The 13475-nt window shown below is 33.0% G+C and overlaps 1 protein-coding gene across 1 annotated transcript in view; it reads right to left on the bottom strand.

Annotated features, from left to right (window-relative positions):
- Positions 1-13475, bottom strand: part of UNC13C (unc-13 homolog C) — a 171259-nt gene that overhangs the window by 130389 nt on the left and 27395 nt on the right. Inside the window, exons 3-4 of the mRNA XM_080607553.1 lie at positions 11750-11772; positions 11151-11215 (exon numbers count right to left, since the gene is read on the bottom strand). Of these exons, the coding sequence (XP_080463679.1) occupies positions 11151-11215; positions 11750-11772 (88 nt within the window). The remainder of the gene's footprint in view (positions 1-11150; positions 11216-11749; positions 11773-13475) is intronic.

The raw sequence follows: 13475 nt of genomic DNA, 5'->3' as shown, positions 1-13475 counted from the left end.
CCACTTTCTGATCTTTTTCCCCTCAGTCCACTCCTCAGTTTTAGAGAACTGGATTATTAGTTGAGAGTTCTGACATAGCACACATTCACTAGTGGTTCTTAAAAAATTACAGCTCAAGGTAGATTACAAATAAAAAATTGCAATTTCATGAAAGAAATCTTATTTAACAATAACTCTTTGATCAAAAACATATATACATGTATTTTTGTTCCATCTCTAGGCAGACAAAATCTGGGAAGAATTGCAAACACTCTTTTATGTCTAAGACTAAGCTTATTTCTGTGTAAGACTGAGCTTATTTCCAGATCCAAATAATGATAAAAATGAAGAGGTTTTTCTCTCTCTATCTCTTTTAAATCACTCAATAATGAATTTACACTTTAGATTACAGGGATACATTATTTTCTTGAAGTGGTTAGGATTATAGAATATTTCAGATTAAATGAATTTGTTTTATAGAATAATTAATCTTATGAAGTTAAATGAGATAAAAATCTAGGTATTTAATAAATTACAATATAATAAATGTATAATATAATTATATAATAACTTAAATAGAAATTATATTGTAATATCATTATATTATATAGATATATCTATAACTAATTATACTTTATTATAAATCTATAACAATATATTATGTAAAATATTGGTTTATAATTCTATAATAAAGACGCATAATAAATTATAATTAATATATAATAAATATAATGCTGTTCTGATCTCTTGAAAATTGCAACGAATTTTTCAGAAATTTAACTGGGGGGTGAGGAATGGAAGTGCATCATCAGTGCATAAGATAACCACAAAATGTAACCAGAGATTTTTGTAATAGCGTAAAAGCAGTACCATGTAAGTTAATGAAAATAATGAGATGGCTATTCTTTAAGGTATCTGAAGACCCACAAATCCACACTTTGGTAGAGTTCCATAATTTTTGCTGGAGTGGAAAACCATAATTGGAAATATAAAATTTTGTATGAATGTTGGGAGAAAATACCAGCATTATTAAAGAGATTAAAAGACTGGATTTACAGCTTCTCCTGGGTCCTCAGTATATTAAAACGCCACCAAAGAAATACCTAGCACTTTCTATGAAAATTAAAGTTGGATTAAACGAGTCTTTATATGAGCTAACAATATCACATTAAGAAATGAAAGAAATGAACCAAATAAGAGAAAAACTGCTCTCCTGGCCAAATCAGAAAGCTGTCAGAAGGTGTAGGGGTACATTAGGACATACTAAAAGACAATATTCGCTCAAATTTTGACAGACTATATTCTCAAATGAGTATGAATATTAATTTCATGACAAATTTGAAATCATTTTTGTTAATTATGCTTCTAGAATAAAAATATGAATTAATGACATGCCAGAATATATTGCCAGCTGCTCTGATTCTGGCTAAGGCAGTGGAAAAGACTTTACAAAGACAGGTTTGAGCCTCCCTCTTCCTTTGTCTGATCACATATCTGTTGACTGTTTCAGCTAACAGGTCTCTAGGACGATCTCAGCATTTGGAAAAAAAAAAAAAAAAGGAAAAAAAAGTTGTTTGTAAAGAAGTTCTGGCCTCATTTCCTTCTGTCCATTCTAGTCACATAACAGTAAGGTGATGCTGGCCGACTAAAATGACTTTATGCAAGCTTTGGGCAGTGCAGCCTCAAAGTACCAACATTTCAACTTTTAAATCTTATCCTTTAGTTCTTCCATATTTTGGAAAAAAATAAAACAAAACCTTCACAACTAAAATTATTTCCTAAGTCCCCCCAAAATACATGCTATTAAAATAAACAAACAACAGAAAAACAGCAAATGTATCTTTTAAAAGTACATTTTCCGATATTCTTGACCTTTAGACCAGAGCTGATCTGTAGTACTAATAGTGAAGACAAAGTATTTACAGCATTGCAAAAATTGTCCAGAAGAAAGCTCTGGTCAATATCTACAATAAAGAAAAATCTGAACACTTCTCAAAATTAACACTTGCTTAGCAGAACTGTTGCAGTACTACAAAATGAAGGAATCATTCTGAATTCCTTCTACTATCTTTGCAGTCTATGTGAATGATTTAATTAGTATCAGCAAGACCATAATGATAAAAGACCAAAAAGAAAAAGAAATAATAATAATTTACATAAAGCTTACGAGAATGTGTAAGTTGAAGGTAGTGAGTTCTAACAAGAAAAATTCATCTGCAAAAACAAAATGAAGACCTTGTTAGAACTTGATCTTTGAACATATGTATCTCTGTGGCTGTCATTATCACAGGATCATAGCTTCCAATTCTAACAAGTATATAAGTATCCTGTATATGAGCATTAAGAGATACAACCAATTAAAAGCAGTACTGAAACATAAGTAACATCCTAATGAAGGTGATGAGACTGTATCTTGTCAAAAAAAAACCTCCAAATCCTACTTCCTTTCTTTATCCTGATATTTATGTAGCTGTGAACTTTCAGCATGATATGTCACTGGATCGTGGCCAATCAGCTTTACTACTTTTCCACCTCTGATTAATTAATTATCTATGACCTTGCATCTGTAGAAATAAGAATTACACAGGAATACATAATGGACTGTTCCTAACCTAAATGTTTGGGTCTGGTAGTGTCCAAATTAAAACTTCTTCAATGAAAGTGAAGACAATTTTTTCAATTCAAGTTTTTCATAGGACAGTCAATCATGAAATAAGGAGAGTTAAGTTAATTTGAAAAATGCAGAAAAGATTTGGAATCTGGGAGGCTGTGACTATGGGTGTTTGTAAAAACAAGAGCACACCTAACCTGAGAGTTAAGAGGAAGGGTGAAATGGAAGCAGAGAAACCAGCAACAGATAACATATTTGAAAAGAGATAAACAAGAACAAAAACTTGAAATGAGGAGGAAAAATTTAACTTGATTTGACAGTGGCTAGTACACGGGCAAAAACAGCCTTCAACCTCTCAGAGCAAATCTAGACACATTATTCTTGATCTGTAAAGAATGTCTAGTGTACATTTCTTTTTAAAAGTACAATTCATCTAATTCTTTTAATGCATCAAGCACATATTGAAATAAAATTTTATTTATTTTTTTTTCACAGAAAATTCACAAATTGCCTTTTGGCTACGTGAAAATCCTCAATGGCATCCCTCTGTTTGTGTTCATAAAGTTTCTTGTTCCACGAGAATAAAATAGTCATCCCTTTTGTAAATTAGTTGAGTGGGCAAGGAACTTACCCAGAATATTGGAGAGATTATTTCAGTCCTAAAAAATATCATGGCTTTCCAAGCAGTATCCTAATCCTATAAACTTGGGAGATAATCTATTTCTCCTGTACCTCCTCTGGATGTACCTGCACCATTCTATAAGAAATGGAAAGGGATGCATAGGCTGTTTATGCTTTTCTTTTATATTTTCACATAGTCATTGTTTACAGGTTTCAACTTTTCAATTCTTTTCTTCCCCCCTTACTCTCAAGAACATAAAGATTAAGGTAGATCCAAAATGCACCTTCCAGACACATCTACAAATCTCATGATACAAATAAAACGATACAAATTGCATGATACAAATAAAATCACATTTCGGAGGATGTGAAAAGTAAATGTACAGACTGAGATAGACTCAAGAACTTGGATTCTCAGGGCTCAGTTACTCAGGAGCAGTTTCATCAGCGGTGAATAAAATTCATCATGTGTATAAAGGATTCTTATGCTAGACCAAGCTACTTCTGACAAGCAATGGTTGTAAAAATTACTCCCTTTTCTTATTCTGCTCTATAACAAAAAAAAAAAAGATTAAAATTGAGGTCCTTACTGGACTCCCTTTACCAATCACTAAGGATTAGCATATAGCAAACAAAAAAATGTCAAATTCAAGAATGAATAATAGTCTTTTCCTGGGAAAAAAAATTATGTACAAATTAAGAATGCTGATGATATTACCAAAGAAAGAAACAGATGACATGGCCTTTGAAGGAACAACAAGAATGACAGGGTGGCAGAATCAAGACTGGTGGGTACAGAGGAAAAAGTAAGGAGATTTTATTATGACATGAGTGGTGTAATTTATGTTCAGTCATTAATTTGCCATAACTCATATCTGTCTCTTTAAGTAGCTTAATGTTCTCCCCAGTCTGTACTTTCTTCCTCAGCGAATCTTGTCATTATGATTTTCAAATTCAGCTTAACAAAAACATCTATATCTGGTTTCTTTTCCGTGTATTTGTACGTTGAAAAAATTTGTTTAAAAATAACAAAGAATCAAGAAATTCGTATATAGCTATTAAAAAAAAAAAAGAAATATTACTAAAACTCAGTTTGTCATCTGCAAAATATTAAATACATGAAACATTTTGGTTTTAGATGATCACCACCATGTCCTCTGACAACACACAGGCAGTACTGTACCTATCAAGAAGTGTATCTATTCTAAAAGCTGGTTCTGCAACTCTACAACTCTTATAATTGCTTAAATATGGCAATGTCAGAGAATTACACATGCATACTTCACACCTAATACTTTTAAGAGATTAAAGAAGCTAACCACAATTTAGGGAAGTGCAATTTTGAAAGGAAAATAATCTTCTCTCTTTTGTGCAACAAATCAACGACGAGATGAATGACATAAGAATGAATATACAATAACAATACTTCCTGTCTGTTCTTTGCCCAGCATCCAATCATTGCATAGTAAAGATCAAAGTAAAAAGTTGAGACATTAAGGACTTATGCCTTTAACAGCTTTAGTTTCTAGTGTAGAAAAGATGATTGTTTCCTTCATAGCTGTTATTTGTAAGAAAGTATTTTAATTTAGGTTATACCATAAGTTTATACTAATTTCACTACAATACTTTCTTCGACTTTAGCAGCTACAAGACAAAATGTTATTGTAAACAAAGACTAATTTTTATCTCTTTTATGCATTTAATGAAGTTCTACTGCCTACCAAGGAAAGTAAGTGACTTTCACCCCAAACATCACAAAAGGCTAAGTCCTTTGCTGAACCATTCCAGAATGTCATTTCTTGATTATCACCATCAAATGCGAGTATACTTTTCTTTATTATTATAATGAGTCACTTTAACAAAGAACGGCTAGAATACAAGCTAGTGGGAACCAAGTTGTGATTTCCTTGATCATACCTTGTCAAGACAAAGTACATAAAATGCCTGATCAGGCAATGGGAAGGCAGCTGTGCAAACTACCAGCACGTTACACTGAAAAAATCATTTTTCTGTTTGAAAAAATTAAATCCCAGCTGATCTAGACAAAAACTCTCATCTGAACTGAAAAATGGGAGAAAAAACAAACGTTAATACAATACAGAAGCAAGTATACTGCCCACTATTTCTAGAAGCATCACCAAAAACAAATATGCAAACTCCAAAATGGTTGCTTCCAGTCTTTAACCATCTTGAAATCAGAATAACACATTAACTAAAGTCTTTGCTGAAACAAGTGAGGTTCCAAGTACCAGACTGTGTGAACTGGATTGATGTTTGAAGCCAGGCTAGAATTAACCGTTGGCTAATACTTGAATCACACACACAAACAAGAACAACAACAACAAAAAGAAACACAAAAAATTGAGGAATAAAGTATTATCTGAATGTACTCTCTCCCTTCAGTAATTCTAATGCAATACATACACTGTAGAGAAATAAGACCAGCTGTGGAAAAAGCTACTAGTTTTGGTCTAGTGTCTACTTCTCTACTACTTCTCCACTACATCATGTGGACCATGGATCATCATTAATTGTTCTCATTGCATTCTTGATGTAATTAATACTAATACGTTCTCCACTGCTTCTTATTTATTTAACTGGCCATCATTTTATTGAAGCTGAGATACTTCAGAATTCATCCTTTCAGTACTTTTGAAAAGTACATAGAGATCGGCTGAGTTTTTCACCATGCATATGAATCTAGGGTGCTACTCCTTCACTCTGAGTTGGCATTGGTTGTGAACTAAAACCTCAGGAGAACAAGCTGGAAGAATGATTTTGAATCCTGAAACTTTTCTTTAGTTTATATCCACCCAACAGTATAGCGACAAGTTTAAATTTACCATCCACAATCCAAGTTCTCCAAAATTTAAAAATACCTTAAAATCATAGTTTCAAGTTTGTATAGTCTTTAGTTAAATGTGGGAGAGAAACTACAGGAAATTTATCACAGAAAGTAGGTGGTCTAGGATAACATCCCATAAAAGTCATAAACAGGCAGAAGGCAGAACCCCAACCCCCTCCAAAAAAAAAAAAAGAAAAAAAAAGAAAAAACCCACATCACTACACATCTTAAATATTGCATAATGGTAGAAGAACCCCTCTGATGCAAGTCTGCAATATAGCATGATTTACTGCTGAAAGTATCCACCTCTTGATGTTGTTACATAACACTGAATGTTGTACTATGTTAAAGGCTTGATTCTTAGCTTATAAGGTGTATGACTACTTTTATGTGTATGTATACATATGTACGTACATAAAACATTGAAGTAATACATTTTTGTATATGCACATATATATTCATATAAATAAAATTATAGTTTTGTTAGAGAATAAACCATTGGGAAAATACATTTCCACTAATGACCATATATGCATGCTGAAAATGCATATTTAAAACTTATTCTTGAAAAACCACCTTTAGTACTGTTTCTTCTGTCATTACTGAAACAGCCATGTCTTTGGGGATGTGAACTAGAAATTCTCTTATGCACAAATTCTCCATATAGGAACAAATTGTATCCTTCTAATAACATTTAGGAGCGAATATCCAAAGGTTGTTGGCTATAAAGTGGAAGTAAAGATCAACATACTGATCTGGAACACAATATCAATTTCTTTTTGAAAAATGGGGAAATATCTACAGTTACATTTGTTTTCTACAAACAAACCGGGCATTGCTGTTTTGACAGTAGAATGTTGATCATTATCTACAGTCTTTGGAACACTGAACTCTATGGCCATAGGCAAATTTTCATATGATGTAAATTGTACATTAAATTCTCTGCTCCTCTTCCCACCTCCAGTAAAAGCAACCCAATGATGTCCTGATGTAGAAATGAATTTGGAGGCACACAGGTTATTACTTAAAGCAAGAAAAAAACTACTGGATAGCTTCAGCTACTTTAAGAAACTCACAGTTCCTGTGGTTGAAATGCAGAATGCCGTAAGCTATTTTGTGAACTTCTGAAGTTATTCCACATTGCAATCTATTTGGATTTGTCAGAGAATGCAAGCAAAATAAATGTTTTACCACTAAGAACATGTCACCGAAGAAAAGGAGTAATCATCTACATGCAGCTCCATCTGTGCACCATTAGAAAATTTCAGAACGAATTAGGCCACATGGTAAAATGATCAGTCTCTGACGTAACCACCATCAGGCAAGCAGTGAATTAACACAGAACAAGTCTCCAGAAAGAGTAAAGGAGTAGAACTCTAGATTCATATACATGATGAAAAAATCAGCTGATCTCTATTTACTTTTCAGAAGTACTGAAAGGATGAATTCTGAAGTATCTCAGCTTCAATAAGATGATGGCCAGTAAAATAAATAAAAAGCAGAGGAGAATGTATTATTTCATACTGGCATGGAAAGAACAGTAAAAATTGAGCTTTTGCCTTATAACAGGGAAGTAGAATGTGAAGCCCTAGGCAAAATGTACTTGGTCTTTGCCTTTTCTCTCTCTGCTTTCTTATTTCAAGCACACAGGCGAAGACCATAGCAGAGAATGAAGAGATACAATCCATGCCTTGGACTTGATATGTATTGGTGCAAGTAAGTTGGGTTCAGAATGCTGTACTATGAGAGAGATGGGTGATTAAAGGCAGAAAATAGGTAACATATTTATAATTAGATCAAGCAAGATATCAAAGGTTTTGAGGGAAAGAGTCTCCCCTCCCTTCAAATGACAACACCTTTGGTGTAGAGTGAGTGAGAAGATGAAAAGAGAGTCATAGATAAGGCTGCAGCCAGCTATACTGGCAGAGAAGAGACTGAGGGATGCTATCATTTGGGATTAGTATTTGAATGTAGGAATAGACTGGAAAGCATAATTAAAACGGAGCCACAACAATCTTTGAGATGTCAGGGCTCTTCTGCTGAATGAAAAGTTAAATGAAAATTGTATGATTGTTTTCAGGGGTCCTGGTGAAACAGATTCTTGCAGAGAGTAGGGGCCCAGTCTAAACAGTGTCAGCAAAAGAAGTAAGGTTTAATCTAAAAACATGAGCTAGTATTGAATTACTGTTAGTCATTTGATGCAGTCCTATGCAGTTGTTACAGGATGTCTGTAAATGGGATTGACTTACTTCATCCTCAGAAGTTTCATAATTTGAACCTTTTCACCTGTGAATGTAAGAGAGGGCAAAAAAGAGCAATTTCTGTCTAAAAAGTCCTTGTCAGTGGCAAAAAGGTATCCTTATATGCAAGATGGATTTCTGTCCTTTCATCTGATTTCCACATGTGCTGCACACTGCAAAATATGAATTCTATACACTCGTACAATATTTTTCTAAGTCCTATGCTTATTTAATTCAGGCAACTATAATTGTTTGACTATGGAAAGTAGTGCATACAGCAAAATCATATGACCACAGAGCTTTCTGCAGGTGTAGAAATCAACATTTCATTTTCAGAACCTGCACTGACAGTCTGCTTACAAAATGCTATTCCTAAACTAGTAACTAAACTAGTAACTAGACGATAAACTGCTTCTTTAAAACAATGAAGAGCATGAAAACTCTTTTTGCAAGCAACAGGAGTGAATGAGCTAATTCTTATTAAGCTTTCTCATGTAGGGGGACAATCAATAAAAGACAACAGAGAAACTAGAAGTGACTTATACAACAAAAAAATGGAAAATGAAAAATCATATGAAACTGACAATTTTCTCCTTGATTTTGGTTATATTAAGAAACAATTCTCTAACTTAAGCAGTGAAAGCCTGACCAAATGTAATGATCAAACTGGGTCATTAAAATGAATAGAAGAAATCTCCAAGACAGTTCTGGACTAGCTTTGTTTTCTCTGTTCTCTATTTTTTTCTACAGAAAACCAATCTGAGATAAAACCATTTCTTCTTATTCTTGGATTACAGCATTGAATGTAACAAAAAATTCTGCACTGAACAGCACCTATAAAAGTATCTAAGAGTGTCGATTTCTACACTGTATTTCATTAATTTGAACTGACTTTGATGGCAAATATTCTTTTCTTACTAGTTCTGAAAACTGTGCCATGATCTACACACCAAACATCTCAAAAATACTTGTGGGAAGGTATGAGCAGCATTTTTTTATTATTTTTCAGATGAAAAGTATTTTTGTTAGTACTACACACTAATGATTATGAGTATGATTTTTCTTAGTTTCAGTAAGCCACAGCTTATTCTATAGCAGTCAAGATGTAAGATTCCTGCTTCTCAGTGGTGAGGTACATTATTATTTGTGGCGCTTCATGTCCTAAATTCACTAATCAGCGGCCTATAAGTAAAAGTGAATTGACATGGCATAGCACAAAAGAAAGGAAGGATATATCTTCTTCTGAAGATGCGATGAAGATAAGATGTAGCAAATATCAGAAGCTGCCTCTGTGATGTCTCCTAGTTCTGATGTGCATTATTTTTTTAGAGCAAAGAAGACACCAAATACACATTGTCATAATTTGCTGTCACAATTGTGATGTCTTATGAAAGCTATGCAAGACTCTATTACAAGAATTATATGAATAACAACTTAGTGAGTTTTAGTAAATGTTTTTATTGCTAATGCATTGCTGAATAAGTCTTTAAATCAGTAATCTAATCAAGAGAAAGAAAATTGCTTCAGATGATGTTAGTTTCTTTTTGATGAACAATATAATTTGAATACAAATACCAATGCTTTGCATTTAGAAGTCAGGAATAAAAGTTTGCAGCACTTGTACTATTCTATTTTTGAAATGTAGAGATATAGGAGGATAAAGAAATGCATAGTACTCAGAAAATCCCAATGAAGCAGGAGTAGTAGTTTTAGCGTAGTGATATATAGTGCTGGTCAATATACGAAGCAAAAGTTTCTATAATTTTAGTTCCAAGAGTTTAGTTTCCAACCTTATGAGAAAACTGCAACTGAGCAAAGTTAAAACAATCCACCTGTGTGGTTCACAAGCCAAGAGACTATACCATATTATACTATAGTTTTATCTTAATGTCAAAATCAAGCTAATAAAATAAGTCAGCAATTATCACTCACAGTATTTAATTGGGGGGGGGGAGGGGGCGGGGAGGTTCATTTAACAACTAATCCTGCATAATGTCACCTATGCCCTTCGCATGTTTTTACAGGCTGGAAAAGGTAAAAATACAACAGTTTGAGGTATGACAAACTATACAGAAACTACCTAAGCTACTAAGAAACTGGATAGTGCTCCTAAACTTGTCCAAGATTGCCTAGCAATAACTACAAATGTTATCATAACTATAGTTTCCACAACAACTTGTGAATAATAAGCCAATAAAGTAGTGGGGGTTGGGGGGAGGTATTTGGAAGCCATAGGAATCTAAGTGGATAAACTTCACAATATCTAGATTTGTCTCTGTAACAAAAAATCCCTACAGCAAACAGTGATTATAATAGCGCACCAAGAAGATAATATACCTTTTAAATAGTTATGTAAATAACAGAAATTTTACCAACAGTTTTTACTTTTTTCTCCTTCCAAATTAAATAATAAAAGGGTCTTCAAAATAGGAAGGAGATATATTCTTCAAAGGAAGGAATCCCTAAAAACTTGATGCAAGATCATTTAGAGACAAAGTGTGCAAGTTTCAGCTCATTCATTCTCTTTCAGCAAATGGAAGATCTTTTTCCTCTTGGCATTTTAGATTTCAAATATTTGACTGATGTTTTTATATTACTGCCCATTTACTAAAATGAAGGCATAAAATCAAACTGCAGCTCCAAGTATAATTTAATTTGTATGCAAAGATGAAAAAAATTTGGCCTCCGGTTGACTTGTGGGACTTACCTGTTTCATTAGTTTCTTTTGATTTTGGATGACTTAAAAAAAGCCTCTCAAATTTTCTTATAAGAACAAACCTTAGAAAAATGACTAACATTACGAAACTAATTTGCAGATATAAATAACAAAATTCACAGTCATATTAGTACTTACCCACTAAATGCCTGGATTGCATAAAACTTAGAAGTATCCACGGAACTTCCACTTACTATCTGAGCCTTTGAAGGGAAAAAAAAGGAAAGAAAAAAAAAAGAAAAAAAAGAAAAAGTACAGTTATATAGTTGTTAGTAAGTACTGGACAAAGTTTAACTGCATCTAACATGTAACACCTAATATGAAAAATGTTTAGAAGGGTCAGCTCCAGGCCAAAGCTATTGTAACCATTGCTTTGGAATACATTTTAGTAGCATTCAGTGAAAACCAGGGGAAGAACGCATGGGAAGATGTAAGATATTGCTTCCCAAATATTGTAGCCCTTTAAGTCTTGTGTTTTATGCAATGTAGATGACAAAAAAAAAAAAAAAAAGGTATAATGTTTGACAGTAGCAGACCCCTGTGCTCGCATTTATGATAAGCACAACAGTGAGGACTATCCTATTTATAAATGCAACACACTCAAAGGAGAACAAAAGAGTGAAAAGCTGGAAAAAACATGCAAATTTCACAACCAAAATGAAGGAACAAAAGAGGTCAAATCACAAACAAACAACAACAAAATGCACGATCCCTATCACAAATACATAATTTTAAACCTTTTCATCCACAGAACTGCTATCTGAAAGAGAATTGGGAAGAAGGGGAATATAGGTTAGACAAAACAACTTCTGAGAAAATATCTTAAGCTGTGAAAAAATGTTACTTTTTAAATCTGCTAATGCAGAAACAAAATGGGGAGGAGAAGCCAATTAACCCCTGTGCTTAAGTGTTTCATAGTAGCAGGATTACTGTCTTTACTTTTTAAAGAAGCACACAGATGTTTTCAGTAGGTAAAAATCCATGACACTTATGCAAGACTGTATGGACACCACAAAATTTATATATTCTATCCCATCTCCACAGCATTATTTATTTACTTATTATGATTTTTTCAATACCAATAACAAAATACTGGAGAAGTGTTCAAAAACATTGCTCCATTTTCAAAAATGAGAATTTCTCCTAAAGGCTAAAATAAAGCAAAACAAAAACCTCCTGAATTCTAACTACTCTGTTTTAGCACAACTACTCATGCAATGACAGAAACTACCCGCAAAAACTCAGTACCTACTATATAAGAGTTACAATTATGAAAGTTTTATATATAATATATATCATCATAAATTGTTTAATGCAATTTGTGATGCATTCACATTTACTATCAGACCAAAAATATTTTCTGACAGGAAAATATAGCCTTATTTTATTGTCTTGACAATTTTAAAATACAAGTAATTTAATAATTGCTTTTATGTACACTATAGCATCAATAAAACTTTCTTCTGTTTGGATACTTTATAGTAGAGTGCATACATGAAACTTCATTGTTTTAATTGTCACCTTACTGATCTTCTCTTTTTTCCTCTCCAAACAGAGTACACAGTTCCTACAGGTCCTCTATACAGTTCAGATCTTTTGATATGTTTAGAGCTACTCCACATTATATATATATATAATAATCATTTTTGGGTGTTAAACACATGGCATCTTTTATATTTTAAACAAGCTAACTACAAGAAAAAATCACTTTAAAATACATATATGAAAAAACACTATATTGGCAAATTTAAAAGAGTATACCCTGTAGTATTGACAATCCAGTAAAATCAAAGGACATTGCTGTGCTACAAGCATTGGCTATTATTGTGCCACTAATTTTAGAGCCTACTTATGTAATTAAAGCTAGTACATGCACAAGAATGGGCGGAATAGAACCTGGAGATGAGTTGTTTGAAACATGTTTTTACCAGTTAGATTATATCTGATTTTGTATTATTCAACAAAGAGTGGATCAGGCTACCAGGTATTGGCAATGTGGCCACACCAAACTTGAACCTACAGAAAATCCAGCTGTGCAGCAGACACTCCTCTTTGTGAGCCCACATAAATTGCCTTTTTCTTATTCTTGTCTACAAATCTTTTCTTTAAAATATGCTGTGAACAATCCATTTAGAAACAGTGTGCCTAAAAGAATGAACTAAGGTTTATTGTCCCAAAGAATATAACTTATGAGTTATACAGAATACTAAACTAAAACTATTACTAGTAGCAAAATCTTTCATGATTGAGTAAAAATAGAATAAGTACATCTCTGTGCAATAAGAATATCTGCTTGCCATGAATCCATTCCTTCTGCAGTTGTCCTCCCAAATATAAATGGGGACACTGTATTTTTTCTTAGTTTTATTTTTTAGAAAAAAAAATATATATATTTTTTCTCTTGGGATGTAAACTATCTTAGCGTTTTCTCACTTCAAATCTTCTCCCCTTCCCTTCACAAAT

Source organism: Anser brachyrhynchus, assembly GCF_964034855.1.
Source record: "Anser brachyrhynchus genome assembly, chromosome: 11".
Taxonomy (NCBI): domain Eukaryota; kingdom Metazoa; phylum Chordata; class Aves; order Anseriformes; family Anatidae; genus Anser; species Anser brachyrhynchus.
This window is presented reverse-complemented; position numbering and strand designations above follow the sequence as displayed.